The sequence below is a fragment of the Symphalangus syndactylus genome, chromosome 3, assembly GCF_028878055.3.
Source record: "Symphalangus syndactylus isolate Jambi chromosome 3, NHGRI_mSymSyn1-v2.1_pri, whole genome shotgun sequence".
Lineage (NCBI taxonomy): Eukaryota > Metazoa > Chordata > Mammalia > Primates > Hylobatidae > Symphalangus > Symphalangus syndactylus.
Genome location: NC_072425.2, coordinates 40,654,147 through 40,674,141, shown reverse-complemented (window position 1 = coordinate 40,674,141; position 19,995 = coordinate 40,654,147). Strand labels below are relative to the sequence as shown.

At 37.5% G+C, this 19,995-nt stretch overlaps 1 protein-coding gene and 1 long non-coding RNA gene across 2 annotated transcripts in view; one reads left to right on the top strand and one right to left on the bottom strand.

The window, feature by feature from the left end:
• Positions 1-19,995, bottom strand: part of LOC129478477 (uncharacterized) — a 363,400-nt gene that overhangs the window by 145,429 nt on the left and 197,976 nt on the right. The window lies entirely within an intron of this gene.
• Positions 14,950-17,327, top strand: LOC129479072 (E3 ubiquitin-protein ligase Topors-like). Its single transcript, XM_055271620.2, is given in 3 exon segments — positions 14,950-15,591; positions 15,593-16,360; positions 16,363-17,327. Coding segments are annotated over 3 exon segments (2,112 nt in total). The 3' UTR covers positions 17,065-17,327.

Below are 19,995 nucleotides of genomic sequence, written 5' to 3'. Positions count from 1 at the left end.
CTTGGAAAAGTTCTCCTGCTCTGTGGCTGACAGTTCAGGTCTCCTTAGCTCAACTCCACTTGTTCCCTCCAAAAAACTCTTTTTTATTTAAATTTGACAAAATAATTACTGTTACCATTTGGCTTTCAATGACTCAATTATGGCTGCAGTCACTTGGTTTAGTAATTACTAAAATTATGGTTTGGGCTTAAAGCCAGTTTTATCTTTCCTCTCTTCCCCATGGAAGCAGGGAGAGGCACTTTTATAGGGAAATAGATCATCATTCAGGAGCCAGGTTGTAACAATTCATTTTAAATGACCTCAGTCTATGGGAAGATAAAACTGAACAGCCTGGCTGAGAATAGGGCTACATTTTTTTCTTGCTCTTTAAGAAACCTGGCACCCTGAAACTGTATGCTTGATTTTCATGGATAATACCAGTCTCTGTGAAGAAGGAAAAATTCTATTTTTCCATTTTGCTCTTGCTCTTATGCTAACCATGTTAGAATTTGTTATTCACTGGCTTTATTTAATCTATGGTGTTTTGGTTTAACTAAAGCAAACATTCTGGGTTCTTAACATGTTCCTAGGTTGGTTTTGGAGAGAAAAAACCTTGGGAGGCATGTAGATTTTAGAAATTTTAAGGGCACAGTTTTATGTGGTTTGGAAGCTTTATCAGAGTTTTATTGATGAGTTTACCAAGTATATGATAGATAATGCTTTGTCATGTAAAGAACACTCACAAGTTTCAAATTCTTGCTGTCATTTTTATTGTATATAACCTTGGCTACATCACTATATTTTATTAACATTGGTTTCTTTATCTCTAAATGGGAACCGATCCAAGATATTTCCCTCATGGAGTGTTTGCAAGACTCTGATGAAGTACCAAAAAAGTTAATTAATTAAATGAAATAAGCAAAAAACAAATGCAATAAATAGAAAACAGTTAAAAATATGATAGCTATTAATCCAACTATATCAATAATTACTTTAAATGTGAAGGGTCTAAATATACCAATAAAAGACAGAGACTATCAGAGTAGTCTACATTCTACAAGAAACCCATTTTAAGTATAAATATTTAGATTAAAAGTAAAAGGATGGAAAATGATATACCATGATAACACTAATCAAAAGACAGCTGAAGTAGCTATATTAAATTTAAACAATGCAGATTGCAGAACAAGAAAAATTATCAGAGATAAAGAGGGATATTATATAATGATAAAGGGGTAAATTCTTCAATAAGATATGCATTTAACAACAGAGCATCAAACCACATAAAGTAAAAACACATAGAACTGCAAGGAGAAAAAGAAAAATGCACTATTATAGTTGGAAACTTCAATACCACCCTTCTTTCAGTAATTGATAGATCAGGTAGGCAGAAAATCAGTAAGGCTATGGCTGACCTAAGCCACACTATCGATCAACTTGATCTAATTGATACTTATAGATGCTTCATCCAACAACAGCAGATTGTATATGCTTCTCAAGCTCACATGGAACATTCAACAAGATAAACCATACTCTGACCCATAAAACACACCTTAACAAATTTAAAAGTATAGAGATCAAAGAATGTATGCTCTCAGACCACAGTGCAATTGAACTAGAAATCAATAACAATAAGATAACTGGAAAATCCCCAAATATGTGGAAAATGAGAAATCATAAGGAATATAGAACGAGAACAAAGCATTCACCCAGGAAGTTGTAGTCCATTTTCTTTGGTGTGTTGGTAAAGGGGGTACCTTGGTGAGAGAAGCCATATTCTGTTGTTAGATAAAAAGAGGAAAATACCATGTTTGGGTTGAAGTTTCATTACTCTCCCTGAGAATTAAGTTAGTAAGAATTTTCTTGTATTCTTTTGCAGAAACTGACTTTGTCCACGAATATAGTTAATCCTTATTATTTGTGGATTCTGTATTTACAAGTTTGTCCACATCCCAGAATTTATTTGTAACCTCCAAATCAATAATTGTGACATTTTCATGGTCATCTACGGACATGTGCAGAGTGGCAAAAAATTTGACTCACCAGGGTACATATTCGCAGCTGAAACAGAACAAGGTGACATTCTGCCTTCTTGTTTCAGTTCTCATACTGTAATTAAGTGTCCTGTCCATGGTCTATTCATGCAGTGTGACAGGTCCCCCACCAGGTCATTTAAAGGCGTATGTCTGCTGTCCTATCCCTGAAGGCTGAACAGTGTGCCAAGACCGTGGTGCCCAGCCAAGAAGCAGGTATTTCTGAGAACCCAACATCCCAGAGAATATCTGAGAACCTATCAAGAAAGACAGTCTCCTCAGTCAAACACAGCAGGCGAAGAGCCAGAAAATGAGCTTGAAAGCATTTTAGAGATGGGTGGTGCTACAGATCTCTAGAGCTGTCCTGCCACCATCCAGGAGTGCCCCGTATGTAAGTCCTATTAAACTCATCTACTCACCAAGCTGGACTTATCCAACTCACTCTGTGATCTCTCAGCAACTTTCAAGTTTCGGGGGAGGAGAGGAAGTCGAGTCCCATGTTTTTCTCATAACAAGTTAGTGCCATGTTTTTTGCATTTTTACGCTTTTTTGTGAAAGATTTTGCTCTTTCAAATGGCCTCCAAATATAGTTCTGAAATGTTGTCTGTTTTTCCTAAGTGCAAGATAAATCATACATAATGTGCCTTCAGAGAAAACACATGTGTTTGATGAAGTTAGTTCAGGCATAAGTTATAGTGCTGCTGGCTGTGAGTTCAATGTTAATGAATCAACAACATATATAAGACATAATTTCTTCAAACAGACCCAGATAAAACAATGTATATATTGTTCTATTGATGAAAATGTTACCAGAGACCCAAGGGAACCCAACCCCTATTTCCCCTAGGAGCAGTCATTCAGTAGTTGCTTAATTTAGTGTTTGTGACATTATAGAACATAACTACTATGAATAATAAGAACCAACTGAAAGTACAGTTGTTGATGCCTACTATGTACTAGACTTAGACTTTGTGCTACTTATAGAAAAATTATTAAACAAGTACATATGAGGGCTTCCTATATGCCTGACTGATTCTAAGCAATGGGGACACAGTGGTATATAAACCAAAGACTCTACCCTTCTTTCCTCATGAAGCTTATATTCTAATAAAGGCAGAGAAAAAAAATAGACACATAGTTGGTGGTAAGTGCTATGCAGGACCTTCCATATTCATGACTTTAAAAAAGCCAGAAGAGCCAGACTTCCAAGTATCTAGCTAAAGACTCAAGTGGAATAATGAAGAATCTGATCTCTGGCTATCACTGATTAGATTGCTTATTAAGCATCATCTTGTCATTGTTATCTTAAGATCTTCCTAAGCCACTGGAAATATCTCACTTTGGATGCCAGTGTATCCCTCTCCCAACAACCCTTTCCCTTCTAAGCTGGTTCATAGTTTGGGGAACTTAGGAACTGAAGAAGTAAAAATAAGAAAAGGAAAGGAAGAAAGTGGTGGAGGGAAAAAAAATGAAGAGACAGACTGAAATATAAGCATCTCAAAGAGAACTCAGCCAACAGGTACATTAAAAAAATTCTCAACATCACTAATCCTCAAGGAAATGCAAATCAAAACCACAATGAGATATCATCTTACCCTAGTTAGAGTGGCTATTACCAAAAAGTCAAAAAAATAACAAATGCTAGTGAGGATACAGAGAAAAGGGAACTTTCATATATTATTAGTAGGAATGTAAATTAGTACAGCCATTATGGAAATCAGTATGGGGGTTTTACAAAAAACTAAAAATAGAACTACCATGTGATCCAGCAATCTCACCGCTGGGTATGCATCCACAGAAAAGGAAATCAGTATACAAAAAAAGAGGTTTGCACTCCCAAATTTACTGTGGCACTACTCACAATAGACAAGATAAGGAATCAACAGATGAATGGATAGAGAAAATGTGGTATACGTACACAAAACGGAATATTACCCAGACATAAAAAAGGAATAAAATCCTGTCATTTACAGCAACATGGATGAAACTGGAGATCATTATGCTAAGTGAAATAATCCAGGCACAGAAAGAAAATATCACACGTCCTCAGTCATATGTGGAAGCTAAAAGAATTGGTTTCATGAAGATAGAGTAGAATAATAATTACTAGGAGCTTGGAAGAATGTGGGTGGGGATTTGTGAAGAGAGGTTGGTTAAGAGTTACAAACATGCAGTTAGAAGGAATAAATTCTAGGATTTGCATAGCACAGTAGGATAACTAAAGTTACAATAATATATTGTATATTTCAAAATAAGCAGATTTGAAATGTTCCCAACACAAAGAAATAATATTTGAGGTGACAAATATACCAAATACTCTGATTTGATCATTAGAGATAATATGCATGTATTAAAATATGACAAGTACCCATAAGTATGTATTAATTACTATGTATGAATAAAAAAGAGAAACTTTGTCCCTCCCTTATGATTTTTCTTTTGTTTTTCCCTCTCATTCTCCTTACAGCTCTACCCACTCCTTCTTTTTTTTATTTTATTTTATTTTATTATTATTATTATTATGCTTTAAGTTTTAGGGTACATGTGCACAATGTGCAGGTTTGTTACATATGTATACATGTGCCATGTTGGTGTGCTGCACCCATCAACTCGTCATTTAGCATAAGGTATATCTCCTAATGCTATCCCTCCCCCTCCCCCACCCCACAACAGGCCCTGGTGTGTGATGTTCCCCTTACTGTGTCCATGTGTTCTCATTGTTCAGTTCCCACCTATGAGTGAGAACACGCGGTGTTTGGTTTTTTGTCCTTGCAATAGTTTGCTGAGAATGATGGTTTCCAGCTTCATCCATGTCCCTACAAAGGACATGAACTCATCCTTTTTTATGGCTGCATAGTATTCCATGGTGTATATGTGCCACATTTTCTTAATCCAGTCTATCATTGTTGGACATTTGGTTTGGTTCCAAGTCTTTGCTACTGTGAATAGTGCCGCAATAAACATACATGTGCATGTGTCTTTATAGCAGCATGATTTATAATCCTTTGGGTATATACCCAGTAATGGGATGGCCGGGTCAAATGGTATTTCTAGTTCTAGATCCCTGAAGAATCATCACACTGACTTCCACAATGGTTGAACTAGTTTACAGTCCCACCAACAGTGTAAAAGAGTTCCTATTTCTCCACATCCTTTCCAGCACCTGTTGTTTCCTGACTTTTTAATGATGGCCATTCTCACTGGTGTGAGATGGTATCTCATTGTGGTTTTGATTTGCATTTCTCTGATGGCCAGTGATGATGAGCATTTTTGCATGTGTTTTTTGGCTGCATAAATATCTTCTTTTGAGAAGTGTCTGTTCATGTCCTTTGCCCACTTTTTCATGGGGTTGTTTTTTTCTTGTAAATTTGTTTGAGTTCATTGTAGATTCTGGATATTAGCCCTTTGTCACTTGAGTAGGTTGCGAAAGTTTTCTCCCATTTTGTAGGTTGCCTGTTCACTCTGATCGTAATTTATTTTGCTGTGCAGAGCTCTTTAGTTTAATTAGATCCCATTTGTCAATTTTGGCTTTTGTTGCCATTGCTTTTGGTGTTTTAGACATGAAGTCCTTGCCCATGCCTATGTCCTGAATGGTATTGCCTAGGTTTTCTTCTAGGGTTTTTATGGTTTTAGGTCTAACATGTAAGTCTTTAATCCATCTTGAATTAAGTTTTGTATAAGGTGTAAGGAAGGGATCCAGTTTCAGCTTTCTACAAATGGCTGGCCAGTTTTCTCAGCATCATTTATTAAATAGGGAATCCTTTCCCCATTGCTTGTTTTTGTCAGGTTTGTCAAAGATCAGATAGTTGTAGATATGCGGCATCATTTCTGAGGGCTCTGTTCTGTTCCATTGATCTATGTCTCTGTTGTGGTACCAGTACCATGCTGTTTTGGTTACTGTAGCCTTGTAGTATAGTTTGAAGTCACGTAGCGTGATGCCTCCAGCTTTGTTCTTTTGGCTTAGGATTGACTTAGCAATGCGGGCTCTTTTTTGGTTCCATATGAACTTTAAAGTAGTTTTTTCCAATTCTGTGAAGAAAGTCATTGGTAGCTGGATGGGGATGGCATTGAATCTATAAATTACCTTGGGCAGTATGGCCATTTTCACGATATTGATTCTTCCAACCCATGAGCATGGAATGTTCTTCCATTTGTTTGTATCCTCTTTTATTTCATTGAGCAGTGGTTTGTAGTTCTCCTTGAAGAGGTCCTTCACATCCCTTGTAAGTTGGATTCCTAGGTATTTTATTCTCTTTGAAGCAATTGTGAATGGGAGTTCACTCATAATTTGGCTCTCATTTGTCTGTTATTGGTGTATAAGAATGCTTGTGATTTTTGTACATTGATTTCCTATCCTGAGACTTTGCTGAAGTTGCTTATCAGCTTAAGGAGATTTTGGGCTGATATAATGGGGTTTTCTAGATATACAATCATGTCATCTGCAAACAGGGACAGTTTGACTTCCTCTTTTCCTAACTGAATACCCTTTATTTCCTTCTCCTGCCTGATTGCCCTGGCCAGAACTTCCAACACTATGCTGAATAGGAGTGGTGAGAGAGGGCATTCTTTTCTTTAAGAATGTTGAATATCGGCCCCCACTCTCTTCTGGCTTGTAGAGTTTCTGCCGGGAGATCCGCTGTTAGTCTGATGGGCTTCCCTTTGTGGGTAACCTGACCTTTCTCTCTGGCTGCTCTTAACATTTTTTCCTTCATTTCAACTTTGGTGAATCTGACAATTATGTGTCTTGGAGTTGCTCTTCTCGAGGAGTATCTTTGTGGTGTTCTCTGTATTTCCTGAATCTGAATGTTGGCCTGCCTTGCTAGATTGGGGAAGTTCTCCTGGATAATATCCTGCAGAGTGTTTTCCAACTTGGTTCCATTCTCCCCGTCACTTTCAGGTACACCAATCAGACGTAGATTTGGTCTTTTCACATAGTCCCATATTTCTTGGAGGCTTTGTTCGTTTCTTTTTATTCTTTTTTCTGTAAACTTCCCTTCTCACTTCATTTCATTCATTTCATCTTCCATCACTGATACCCTTTCTTCCAGTTGATTGCATCGGCTCCTGAGGCTTCTGCATTCTTCATGTAGTTCTCGAGCCTTGGCTTTCAGCTCCATCATCTCCTTTAAGCACTTCTCTGTATTGGTTATTCTAGTTATATATCCATCTAAATTTTTTTCAAAGTTTTTAACTTCTTTGCCTTTGGTTTGAATTTCTTCCTGTAGCTCAGAGTAGTTTGATTTTCTGAAGCCTTCTTCTCTCAACTCGTCGAAGTCATTCTCCGTCTAGCTTTGTTCCATTGCTGGTGATGAACTGCGTTCCTTTGGAGGAGGAGAGGCACTCTGTTTTTAGAATTTTCAGTTTTTCTGCTCTGTTTTTTCCCCATCTTTGTGGTTTTATCTACTTTTGGTCTTTGATGATGGTGATGTACAGATGGGTTTTTGGTGTGGATGTCCTTTCTGTTTGTTAGTTTTCCTTCTAACAGATGGGGCCCTCAGCTGCAGGTCTGTTGGAGTTTGCTAGAGGTCCACTCCAGACCCTGTTTGCCTGGGTATCAGCAGTGGAGGGTGCAGAACAGTGGATTTTCATGAACCGCGAATGCTGCTGCCTGATCATTCCTCTGGAAGTTTTGTCTCAGAGGAGTACCTGGCCATGTGAGGTGTCAGTCTGCCCCTGCTTGGGGGTGCCTCCCAGTTAGGCTGCTCGGGCATCAGGGGTCAGAGACGCACTTGAGGAGGCAGTCTGCCCGTTCTCAGATCTCCAGCTGCATGCTGGGAGAACCACTACTCTCTTCAAAGCTGTCAGATGGGACATTTAAGTCTGCAGAGGTTACTGCTGACTTTTTGTTTGTCTTTGCCCTGACCCCAGAGGTGGAGCCTACAGAGGCAGGGAGGCCTCCTTGAGCTGTGATGGGCTCCACCCAGTTTGAGCTTCCTGGCTGCTTTGTTTACATAAGCAACCCTGGACAATGGTGGGCGCCCTTCCCCTAGCCTTGCTGCTGCCTTGCAGTTTGATCTCAGACTGCTGTGCTAGCAATCAGCGAGATTCCGTGGGCGTAGGACCCTCCGAGCCAGGTGCAGGATATAATCTCCTGGTGTGCCGTTTTTTCAGCCCGTCGGAAAAGCACAGTATTAGGGTGGGAGTGACCTGAATTTCCAGGTGCCCTCTGTCATCCCTTTCTTTGACTGGGAAAGGGAACTCCCTGACCCCTTGCACTTCCCGAGTAAGGCAATGCCTCACCCTGCTTTGGCTTGTGCATGGTACGCTGCACCCACTGTCCTGCACCCACTGTCTGGCACTCCCTAGTGAGATGAACCGGGTACCTCAGATGGAAATGCAGAAATCACCCGTCTTCTGCATTGCTCACACTGGGAGCTGTAGACCAGAGCTGTTCCTATTTGGTCATCTTGGCTCCCTCCCTACTCACTCCTTCTTTCTTCGACAGATATTTACTGAGTATTTTTTACTGTGCTAGGCACTGTCTACAGGGGACTATTTCCTGAATGCACTTTATTACTAATGAGTATTGTATTTTACAGAGTATTTTTACCACTTATTATCTTGTTTGAATCTTTCTGGTTTTTTTTTTTTTTGAGACAGAGTCTCGCTCTGTCACCTAGGCTGGAGTGCAGTGGCGAGGTCTCGGCTCACTGCAACCTCTGCCTCCTGGGTTCAAGCAATTCCCTGCCTCAGCCTCCTGAGTAGCTAGGACTACAGGCACCCGCCAACACGCAGTATTTTTTTTTTTTTTTGAGTAGAGATGGGGTTTCACTATCTTGGCCAGGCTGGTCTCGAAATCCTGACCTCGTGATCCACCCGCCTTGGCCTCCCAAAGTGCTGGGATTACAGGCGTGAGCCACTGCTCCTGGCCTGAACCTTTCTATAAGCTTCATTTCACAGATAAGCAAGCTGAGATTCAGGGAGCATACGTGTATGTGCTGGGGGTACTGCTAGAACAAAAACTCATTTCTGTACTGTTCTTTCCCCTACATACTGCTGACATAGGTATGAAGATATGTGGTTCTATTTTGCCTGAAAGCTACAGGCGTAGCAGAATTGGTATCAATTTTGGGTTAAAAAAAATCACACAAAACACAATTTTTATAAAAGATGATGTACTGTCTTGGGCATTCTCAATGAAGCACACTAAAAATAACATTAAAATGTCTGTTCTATTGAACTGTTGTTAGATGCCAAGCACTAACACAGAGTAGCTCATATAATCCCTCCAGATATCCTGTGAGCTAAATTGGTTTTGTTCTGGATCTGAGGTTGAATAACTTGGGTAAGCATGACTAAACTTCAAGGGAGCTTATCAGTCATAAAAGCAACAGAAAAGAAAAATGTTCTATTTTGAGTGACCTTCCAATTGTGTTTTTTGTATTAACTGGTACTTAGCCATGGATAAGTAAAGCCCCTGAAAAAATAATCAACAAATTTGTATCATTCTGAGTCCAAAATGTTGGTACACAAACAGCCAAGATGTTGATTAACCCACCTCGCATACATGCTAACAGGTTTATTCGTATCTTTCATTTAAAGAGAAAGTGACAATTTTCTTATTAAATAATTTGAATTCAAATATTAATAGGACACCAGCAACTTTTACTTTGGAGAATTCATTCATCAGGAAAAGTGATATTCCACCAAGCACTGTTGCTGTCTTCTGAATCAGACTACTTGTTAGAACATTGGCTCTGATTGGTCTACTAAAACAAAGAGTTCTGGCAACCTCTAAGTCATGGATTTGAATCCCATTTTATTCAGGATTGCATCTTAAAGGCACTTGGGACAGTGCTGGGAAACAAAATATGCCAAGCTTCATGGAAATCTTAGAGCTCTCTCTGTGCCTAGACCATAGCAGAACTTGCCCTGTGTTCTAAATTCTCTCTCTAAGGGAAACAAAACAGAGGTGATCCACTACAACCAAATTAACCCAGCAAGCTAAGGCTCAAATGACCGTGGATACCTCCAAATCCTCCATGAGGTAAATTTGCCAAATAATGTAATTTCTGTCATTTTTACTTTCAAAGTGAATGAAGACTTGGTGAAAGCATTACCTCTGGAAAGGATGGCTTGAAACGTTAACGGAAGGGATGGAAGTTAGGCAATCAGCTTGGCTATATTTGCTTAAAAATTAATAATTCACTAAAACTGTTTAACTTGGAGGGATCTAGACACAGGCTATTTTTAATTTGGCAACCTATTATTAGCAGGAATTGGATTAGCTATCATAAAAATGAACTTGAAGGCAGTAGAAATGAAAATATTGGAAAAATAAAAGTTTTGAGAGTAGGCTTGCTCTTAATATTTGTGGGGGGTGAGGTAAAAGTACAAATGGAAAACCTCATTATCTGCATCCTGTCTCTTTTATATCTAGCATCATAAGTAGCTTCTTGCACTCCAGTCTCCATTGACAAATTCCATCCACTTACCTCATGTCCACCTCTCTAGTCTGGGTTTGTAAATGTTGGCCATGTGGTCTGCCCTTGAGGATTGACCTAGAATGTGGTTAGTGCAGGCCGTAGAAGGACTGTTTAGGCAAGAAATTTAGGAGTTCTAGAAAACAGAAGGACCATCTATGGGAAAGAGGTAGTACAGATAGCCTAAACTTTTGGTTTCATCAGCTCCTCCCCTCTGTGAAAGGGCACAGATGGAAGAGGTCCTAAGGTAGTTCCAAACTGAGGAGGCCAGGACAGAGACCCCAGTTGCTAGGGTCAGAGGGTTGTGTTGTGTGGGGCCATAAGGTAACTGCCTTCACATGTGAGAGGCTCTCATAGTTTGGTGGAAGGGATTAGTGTGGCTAGGGAGAAGAATGAGAAATTAGAGCCAGGACACCGTTTGGGCTAGTAATTTGAAGTTATATAACAAAAGATTTTTAGCTAGCGGCAAGAAAAACTTCTTTCTCCCCAGACCAAGCTGCAGTGAAATGGAATGAACCATGTCTAAGAATACCTAAAGTTGTGAGGAAGAATTGGAACAGAAACCAGGTAACAATCTGCCATGGGGTTATATAAGAGATTTCTGCACTAGTTAGATGTGAAGTAGACAAGAGTTTTGTAAACCTAAACTCCATGGCGACCCTAATAATTTAGTGGAGCTGTATTGGAGAACCATGCATGGGGTGAGGTGGGCAGTGCTGAGGAAGTTGGGAGCTAGAGATAGGACTGAGTTATGTTTAACATGTCGCACAGTATGATTTTATTACAAGAGTTCTTTGCCTTCAAAAGCCTTGAAAACTACTACACAATATGATCTCTGAAGTTCTTTCCAACTCTAGTATTCTATTAGTTTAAAAACTAGAAGTTTTCCAGGTGTGGTGGCTCACACCTGCGATCTCAGCACTTTGGAAGGCCGAGGCAGGCAGATCGCTTGAGGTCAGGAGTTCGAGAACAGCCTGGCCAACATGGTGAAACCCTGTCTCTACTAAAAATACAAAAATTAGCCGGGCATGGTGGCAGGCGCCTATAATCCCAGCTACTCATGAGGTAGAGGCAGGAGAATCGCTTGAACCTGGGAGGCAGGGGATGCAGTGAGCCAAGATGGTGCCACTGCACTCCAGCCTAGGTGAAAGAGTGAGACTCCGTCTCAAAAAATAAAAATAAAAATAAAAAACTAGAAGTAGATTACATCATGGAAAAATGTCACAGATAATGAGAAGTCACACTAAATGAAAAATATTAATTATATAAAAATGTGAGCAATTTTTCATCAGACATGCCAGCCCAAAATGCTCAAAATGTGTAGACTAAGATTTCAAGATGTATTTTATGTGATACATGATTTTATTTTTAGCTAGTTTTTTAATTAGGAAAAAAATACGTGTGAATGGTTTTAAAAATTATATTGTGAGTATAAGTTGAAAACTATTTGTAAGCTTTGTTTTCCTGTCCTTACCTCAAATTCAACCACCTATATCTATATTGGCATCTTTTGTATAGCTGTCCGGAAATTGTCTGTGTATACTCAAACTTATGCTGTGTATATCCTTCTTGAATTAAAAATTTAATTAAATATTAAATAATACAAAAGATTTGTAACATATATAAGTTTTAAATAGTAACAATGAAGTAAATGCATAATACCCACCCCCTTGACTAAGGAATAGAACACATCTACCACCTTTGAAGACCTCTGCATTTCTCTTCTTGATGGCATTTATCTCCCTAACACCTGGTGGGAAACACTGTCTTCATTTCAGGGTTCGTCATTTCCATTGCTTTCTTTACAAATTGTTTTGCCCCATAAGAATGTCCATTTAAATTTTACATTTATTATTTTAAAATTTACATATGAAATTCTATTTTATTCATCATTCAATTTGCTTATTTTATTTTATATTGAATTTCATTGATGTTTTCCTCTTTAATTCCACTGTCTCTCCTTATTACAAGTTTGAATATAGCCCATTTCTATTATTTTAGTGGTTTTGTAGACATTTTAATGTACATATTTTACTGTCTAAATTTAATACATATCTTAAGCTTTCTTCATAATAAAACAAAAACTTTAAAATGTTTTGAGTCCAATTACTCACTTTCCAACTTTTATTTTTTTCATATTAGAGCTTTATTTTTGTTTTAATCCCAACAATATAGACATTTATAATATTGTTTTATACATGTCTTGCTTAGATTGATCCATATGTTTACCATTTTTGTTTATCATTTTGCATTTCATCTCATCAATTCCTTCCATAGTCATTTTTGTATAATTTTCCTTCTGAACTACATCTTTCATATGTTCTTTTAGAAAGGGTTGGTTGGTCTTTAACTTTTTTGGGGTTTAGTTTCTCACAAATGTCTTTCTCTCAAAATTCCAATTTTGACCTAATCCTTGAAAGGCACTTTCATTGGATATATATTTCCAGGAAGATAAGTTTGCTTTAATCAGTACTTTGGAGATATATTCTTTTTTTGTTTGATTTATATGATTACAACTGGGCAGTCACTTCATCTTTGGTGTACAACAGTTTTACTTTGATCTATTTTAGAGGGGATTTCTTTTTAGTTATTATACTTGGAATTTATCATAATCTGAAACTGATGATTTACATATTTTACACATTCCAGAAAGCTGTTAAATAGATCTGTTTGAATATCATCTTTCCTTCATTTTCTCTATTATTTCCTAAAAATCTTAAACAGTCTGAATTAAAAGTCATCTTTATCTTCCAAATTTCCATCTCTTTTTCTCTCTGTGATGCATTCTATGCATTCTTTCAGGTCTGCATCTTAATACACTAATAACTCTCTTCATCTATGTCTATTTTGTGTTTATTTCATCCATTCATTTTAAAATTTCAATATTTATATTTTTATTTCTTGAAATCCTATCTGGTTATGTTTGAAATCCCTTATGTCATGTTTTATACACTCTTTTTTGGTAACACTTTCAAAACACCTTTATTTGTTTGAACATATTCAGTGTAACATTTTGCAATTCTTTTAGGAGCCAAATTTGCTCTCTGTTATTTCTGTGGACTAATGCATATGATGACCAATTTTTTTTGTTGGTGGTGATTTTTGATTGTGAACTAATTTATGGGAAATGTGTCATGAGACCTGGGTTTAAGCTGCATTCCTCCAGAGAAAATTTCGGTTTGCTGATACCAGTTGCCTGGGATCAGTATGGAACTCAAAATAAATTATCCCCTTGAGATTTTTAAGAAAACTGATTGTTTAAATTTAGTCTGCAAACACACTTACTTGTTTCTAGTTACAGCTGTTCTAAGATTTCTTGTTGACTCTTTTGTGGGGTGGTTTTTTTTTTTTCAAATTCGCCTTTTTGTGAGGCTGTAAACATTTGGATACACAGATTTAGGGAGGGGTTTCCTATTAAATATTTATCCCTCAACAGAGTCCATTCTTTGTCTCTGATCATCTACAACTATCAGTTCTATTGGAATTAAAGCTCAAGAACACCAGATATGGGTAACTAGCAGTATTAGAACTCACTTCCTTTTCTGGATTCCTATTTATCTCTGGTTCTTTAATGTACATGCACGCACACACACACTTTCACACACACACTCACATATATGTGTGCGTATATATACATAATTATTATAGCTAGCATTATTTTGTTATTCCTAATAGAAAAATTTTTCATGTTTCGAGTTCACAATACTAACAGAAATTAATGCTTACTGTTTAAGAGTTTATAACAGTCTTTCATACTTCTATATAAACTTTTTCACTTAAAAATGTAATAGCATTAGGAGATATACCTAATGCTAAATGACGAGTTAATGGGTGCTGCACACCAACATGGCACATGTATACATATGTAACAAACCTGCACATTGTGCACATGTACCCTAAAACTTAAAGTATAATAAAAAAAAGAAAAAAATGTATTCAGCAATCTTCTTATATTAACATGTACTTTGCCTCATGTTTTGAATGGCTGCATAATATTAAATACTATGAATGAAATATCATTTATTTAACAAGTCCTCTACTGATGGATATTTAAGTTGTTTTCAGTTTCTTGTTATTACAAAAACAAAGTCTATATATATATATATACACACACACACACATATATATATTAGTTACATATATTTATGGTTCCAACAGCTAGATTAAATTTATAGAATTAGAATTGCTAAGTCAAATAATATGGTACTTAAATTTTGATGTTTATTTCTAATTTGCTGTTCAGAGTTTGCAACAACTAATTTGAGAGAGAAAAAGAAAATCTATGCCTGTATCCCCATTGCCTTATCTACATTGGGTTTTATGAGTATATTATTATTACTCTGAGGAATAGTTTGTTTCTTAACTTTATTCTAGCATTTATTCCATGGAGATAAAATGTATTATGAAAACATGAATGGAGTGCTTTTAAAAGACATTTTTCATGGCAAGTGAGGAATTGATTTGAGCCAATTTTTCTCATATTCAACTGTGAAATATAATCCAATATAACAGCAATGTCATTAGATCTCTCATCTGACTGTGAGTGTCCTAATTGTTGGGAGGGTCCTCAGAATGAGTCTGATTGGAACCCCTGTTCCAACGAGAGTGGTAATGGCTCTTTACATTCAAGATCAAGGAAGAAATCCATGCTTTCTTCTAGCATGCAGTGCTTTCCTTCTCAGTGTTGTCCCACCAAGACAGAGAGTGGTAACAAAGAAGATTCAGCAGTTCTTCCCTCAGATGAGGAAAGCTATGTGGAGTCTTCTCAAAATGATCATCTAATCTTGAGCCTTGAGGATATCAAAAGGAAAATCAAACCATTGAGAGAGTGGACTATCCATGAGTTACTGAGGGAGTTTGGGGATAGTGGGAAGTTCCAACCAAACTCCATGTCCCTGAGCTACTTTAGAGATCAGGTGGTTATGAAGTTCAGAAGAGCTCTGTATTATTCTGGAATTTGGGTGACGCATATTCGAGGCTATAAACCTCAAAAGCACTTTACAGCTAATTATTTTAAAAGAAACCCTGGTTGCCTACACTTGCTGGTTCCCTGGCTGACACGGGAACTAACAGCTGTTTTTGGATATTATGGCTACACAGTGAAGAACATCCTAACGACCATCCTCCATCACATGACAGAATGTGACTTGGACAGTGAGTGAGTCCTTCATTCACCTCCTGGAACCTTATCTCTTACAACACACACACCATTTCCTACATGAGTTTATTAGTTTTGTTCATTCACCTTACAACATGGAGACCTATGACCAGCGAGCCATCTGTCAATGCTCTCCTGCTTCACCATGTGTAAACAAGAAGCCCCTTGTATCAGCTCCTGTTTCACCTCTGCCTAAGGATCACACTCTACTGATATCTCAACATAATACAAAGCAGTCTAAAAATACCCAGGGTCAATGGAATAAAGAGGAGAGGCCCGTGTCAGGCTTGAAACAGTTTCCAAATGGTAACCCTTCCTTGAAGAAATCTGAAATCCCACCAGTCTGTGATAAAACAGTAAGCAAAACCTGTGGTGGAATCGACGACAAAGCAGAATCAGGTGACCACAAAAGCATCATTTCTATGAATAATATACTCCAGAAGTGGGCTACTCCAAGGGAAAGGTGCCCAGGCTTACTGAATTGCAAAAAAAATGTTCAAGAGAAAAAGACAGAAGGGATAAAGTTGTTTCCTGATCATGTCCACGATCTGGGAAAGGGTGACACAATTGCACACACCTTCAGTACCCCAGCAATTTCTAATCAGGTGCAACCACAGAAATATAGTTTAAGAGAAAGAAAGGGTTTGAGCCTTGGCCAGAAGATAAACTTTCAGAAAAAAGAAGAAGAAAATAACAAACACTCAGATTCTTCACCAAAGACCTTTCAAAGATTGTCCAGAGAAAGATCCTTGAAAAGTTGCAAATCCAGAGAGAGAGAGACCCCTCTTGGAGTTGCATTTCAGAAAATGCCTTTTCTCCTAAGAGAGATGACAGGAAACTGAGTTCTTTCAGAAAAAAGAGGATGAAGTGTAGACAACCCTCCCAATTTGTAGAAATTGGTTCACACTCCAGGAGAAGAATCCAAAGACGATCAAGGTCCAATACTCACAGATCCAAATCCTGGTGTGTTGGATCTAGAAAGAGATCGGTAAGCAGAGAATCGAGTAATCTCTCTCTGAGAGGAAGTCACAGAAGTGAACACTTCACCCAGAATATATGCTGTGAGCCCTCAAAAGAAAAGCATGCCCATGGCAATGAATCAGACTATGGGAGGCCATCTTCAACCACAGTCCAATACATGAAGCTTTCTTCAACTGCTGGGAAGAGATGCAAGTGTCCTTCTAAAAGTGAAGGTGCTTCCCAAGCAGGAAGATGCTGTAACAGTCCCACATGCCTACAGCTCCAGAAACACAGATCCCCAAGTAAACAGGAGATAAAGCAAGAAACTACATTTCCTAGAGCTGGAAGAACCAGAGCAGTTAGGCACAGAAAAACCAAATGCCATTATTTAGACATACACACCACAGAGGACGTCAGTGATGAATTGGGCAATCTGGATGATATAAGACAGATGAGTGGTCTGAGTGTGCACCCTCCTGCAGGAGGCAAATCCACCAAAAACAGCATTTGAATCTTCAGAATATTCATTGGGTCATGAAAGAATACAAAAGAGAAATACTATCAGAAACATAGGTGCAAATTGTTTTAAAAGTCGTATCAGTCTACTAAACTAGCCACCAAGCTAGTTATTCATACATTCAAAGAGTATGAATGTAATCTAAAAACATTACTGAAAAGATTTATCACATCGCTTTATAACTGAAAGTAAAAGCCTGGTTATTAAATTCAAAGTTAACTTTGGAGACAAATGCAAATCATTAAATTGGTCATATATGTAAATATTTCTCCCTACTTTTTTCTTATGAAATCAATTATTAAAATATTTGATTTATTTTTTGTTCCTAGATTTAACTGTAAAGATTGACTGTTCAAAGTTCTGAACACCCTGAAGATTATACTAACAATAAAAGTATAAGTTTCCTAACACAAATTATTCATAAGTATGTTACTAAACACATATGTTATTGTATTAGTTTGTTCTCACACTGCTATAAAGAACTGCCTGAGATTGGATAATTTATCAAGGAAAGAGGTTTAATTGACTCACAATTCAGCATGCCTGGGGAGGCCTCAGGAAACTTACAATCATGGCAGAAGGGGAAGCAAACACATCCTTCTTCACATGGCTGCAGGAGAGAGAAGTGCAGAGCAAAGGTGGGGAATGTCCCTTATAACACCATCAGATCTCATGAGAACTCACTCACCGTCATGAGAACAGCATGGGGGCACTGCCCCCATGATATATTCACCTCCCACAAGGTCCCTCCCCCAACATGTGGGAATTACAATTTGGATTACAATTTGGATTACAATTCAAGATAAAATTTGGATGGGGACACAGAGCCAGATCATATCAGTTGTTTAAAAAATATTAATATCTATTGAGGTCTATGAAGTTTTAGACCTAATGCATTTTTAGTCCCTGGAAAATAAAGGCAGGGTCATTGTCTTAAGGTATAGGCATTGCCTTAAAGTATTTCACAGCCTAGTTAGCAAAACAGATGTAAATAAATAGGTAAAAATGAGCATTTATGGAATTTTTGGCATACCTTTTATGATCACCCTCTCTCAAAAACTGCACCTCCACATGCCCTGACATCCAGATGTCTTCATCAGATGCCACTTTTTTTTCTTTTAGATAACTCTGACTCTCCATCTATAGTACCATGGCTCAGTGATGGTGATTAAGCCAAGCTAATCAGTATTTTGCCCCTCTGGCCACACAATATAGTATTTCCCCGGTATTTCTCAAACTGGTTCTGAGCAAAAGGGTCATTCTTTTTCCCTGTTAGCACATGGTGAGAAATTTAAAGTTTAGATATTAAGTTGGTGCAAAAGTATTTGCAGTTTTTGCCATTAAAAGTAATGACAAAAATTACTTTTGCACCAACCTAATACTATCAAGAGCTGTATTTCTCAATATGAGAAAGTCAGTTTGAGGTAAGACAGGAGAAAGCTAACAGAGTAAAGTGAGACAAGTCAGGTAAAGAGAGTCTTGGAAGTAGGACTTGGATCTTCTAGAACCTGAGCTGTCATTCTATCTTTTATGTGGTTGTATTATTTTAACCCTCCCTAAGTATTGTGTCAGTACATTTGCTGTATGCCTTCTTTATTAAATCAGGATTTTATTTACTTTCAATCAAGCAAGGCACTGGGAATTGGCACAATGGAAGTCTGTTAGAGAATGAACAGGGAGCAATAATTGTCTTGGGGAAGTTTCTGAAGACTTTTTGGAAGTCATATATGGGTATGGTCCTAAAGAGTGAGTAGGAGTTTACCAGGTGAATTTATTGGCAAGGGCTATCAAGAAAAAGGAAAGACTTGAAGAAAAGGAAGAAAAATGAAATTTTCTAGAACTGCATTTCTAATATAGCTGGAAAATGCTGAGAGATACGCTGAGAAGGGAAGCTGATGCCACGTTGTAAACAGGCATGAAACCAGGCTGAGTCTACAGCAGTCACAAAGCACCTAAAGTTAGCACAGGACTCAAAATTCAAATTGGTTATATTTAAACAGTATTTTATTTACTTTCTTAACTTTTGGAAAAGAACAAAGACGTTTCTAAAGAAATCTTAGAAAACGCATGTAACAGAAATATATGTGTTCCAGTAAATTTAGCTGTAAACATTGCCATATTTCCTTTTTTTGGTATGTAACCTCTTATCAAATTAGGTGAGTTTTCTACTAACAACCATTAGCTAAACCCTTCATGGTAGAGACTCATGGAAATATATGCAAAGCCCTGAAATTAGAAAAAATAGGAAATCAATTATAGTAGTTCAGAACACTACAATTTAGCAGCAGTTTATAAAAAAGAAAGTAAAACTGTTATTGTAGTCAAAAGTATACTTATGAGCCAGTAATGCTAGGCTGCATTCGAAGATGTAGAGAATTTCTCTTGGTAGAGAAAAGCAAAGTAGACATATCAATGTCTTCAAATACACAAATGATTGTTCTCTAGGAAAGTGTATTTTTCTAAATAATTTGGAGAGCAAATCTGGCTTCTTTTAAGGGTAAAGTTTCAGGAAGGTGATTCTGCTTAATCAAAGAAAGCCTTTCCTATTAGACTAGTCATATGGTTCCTTTAAGAGTGGGAAAGGGGCCAACAGAGAAAAGGAATTCTCATCCTTAGAAGTGTTCATGCTTGGCTGGATTCCAATAATGTGAAAAGTTTGACTGGATGTTTTCTAAATTCCAGTCTATCTCAAAGATGTCAAGACTGATTAAAGAGTCAAATGAATTTTCTAATGAATCAAAAATGTCATATCCTTAAATATGGAAACATCATTTCACGGATGGGAATATATATTTAATGATAACAATAACAAATATTGAAAGTTTACTATTTATGATATACACACACACACATACAAATTCTATGAGGCAGTACTTTCATCCACATTTTATCAATGAGGAAAGCTAGTAAATTTAGTGGTTTGAA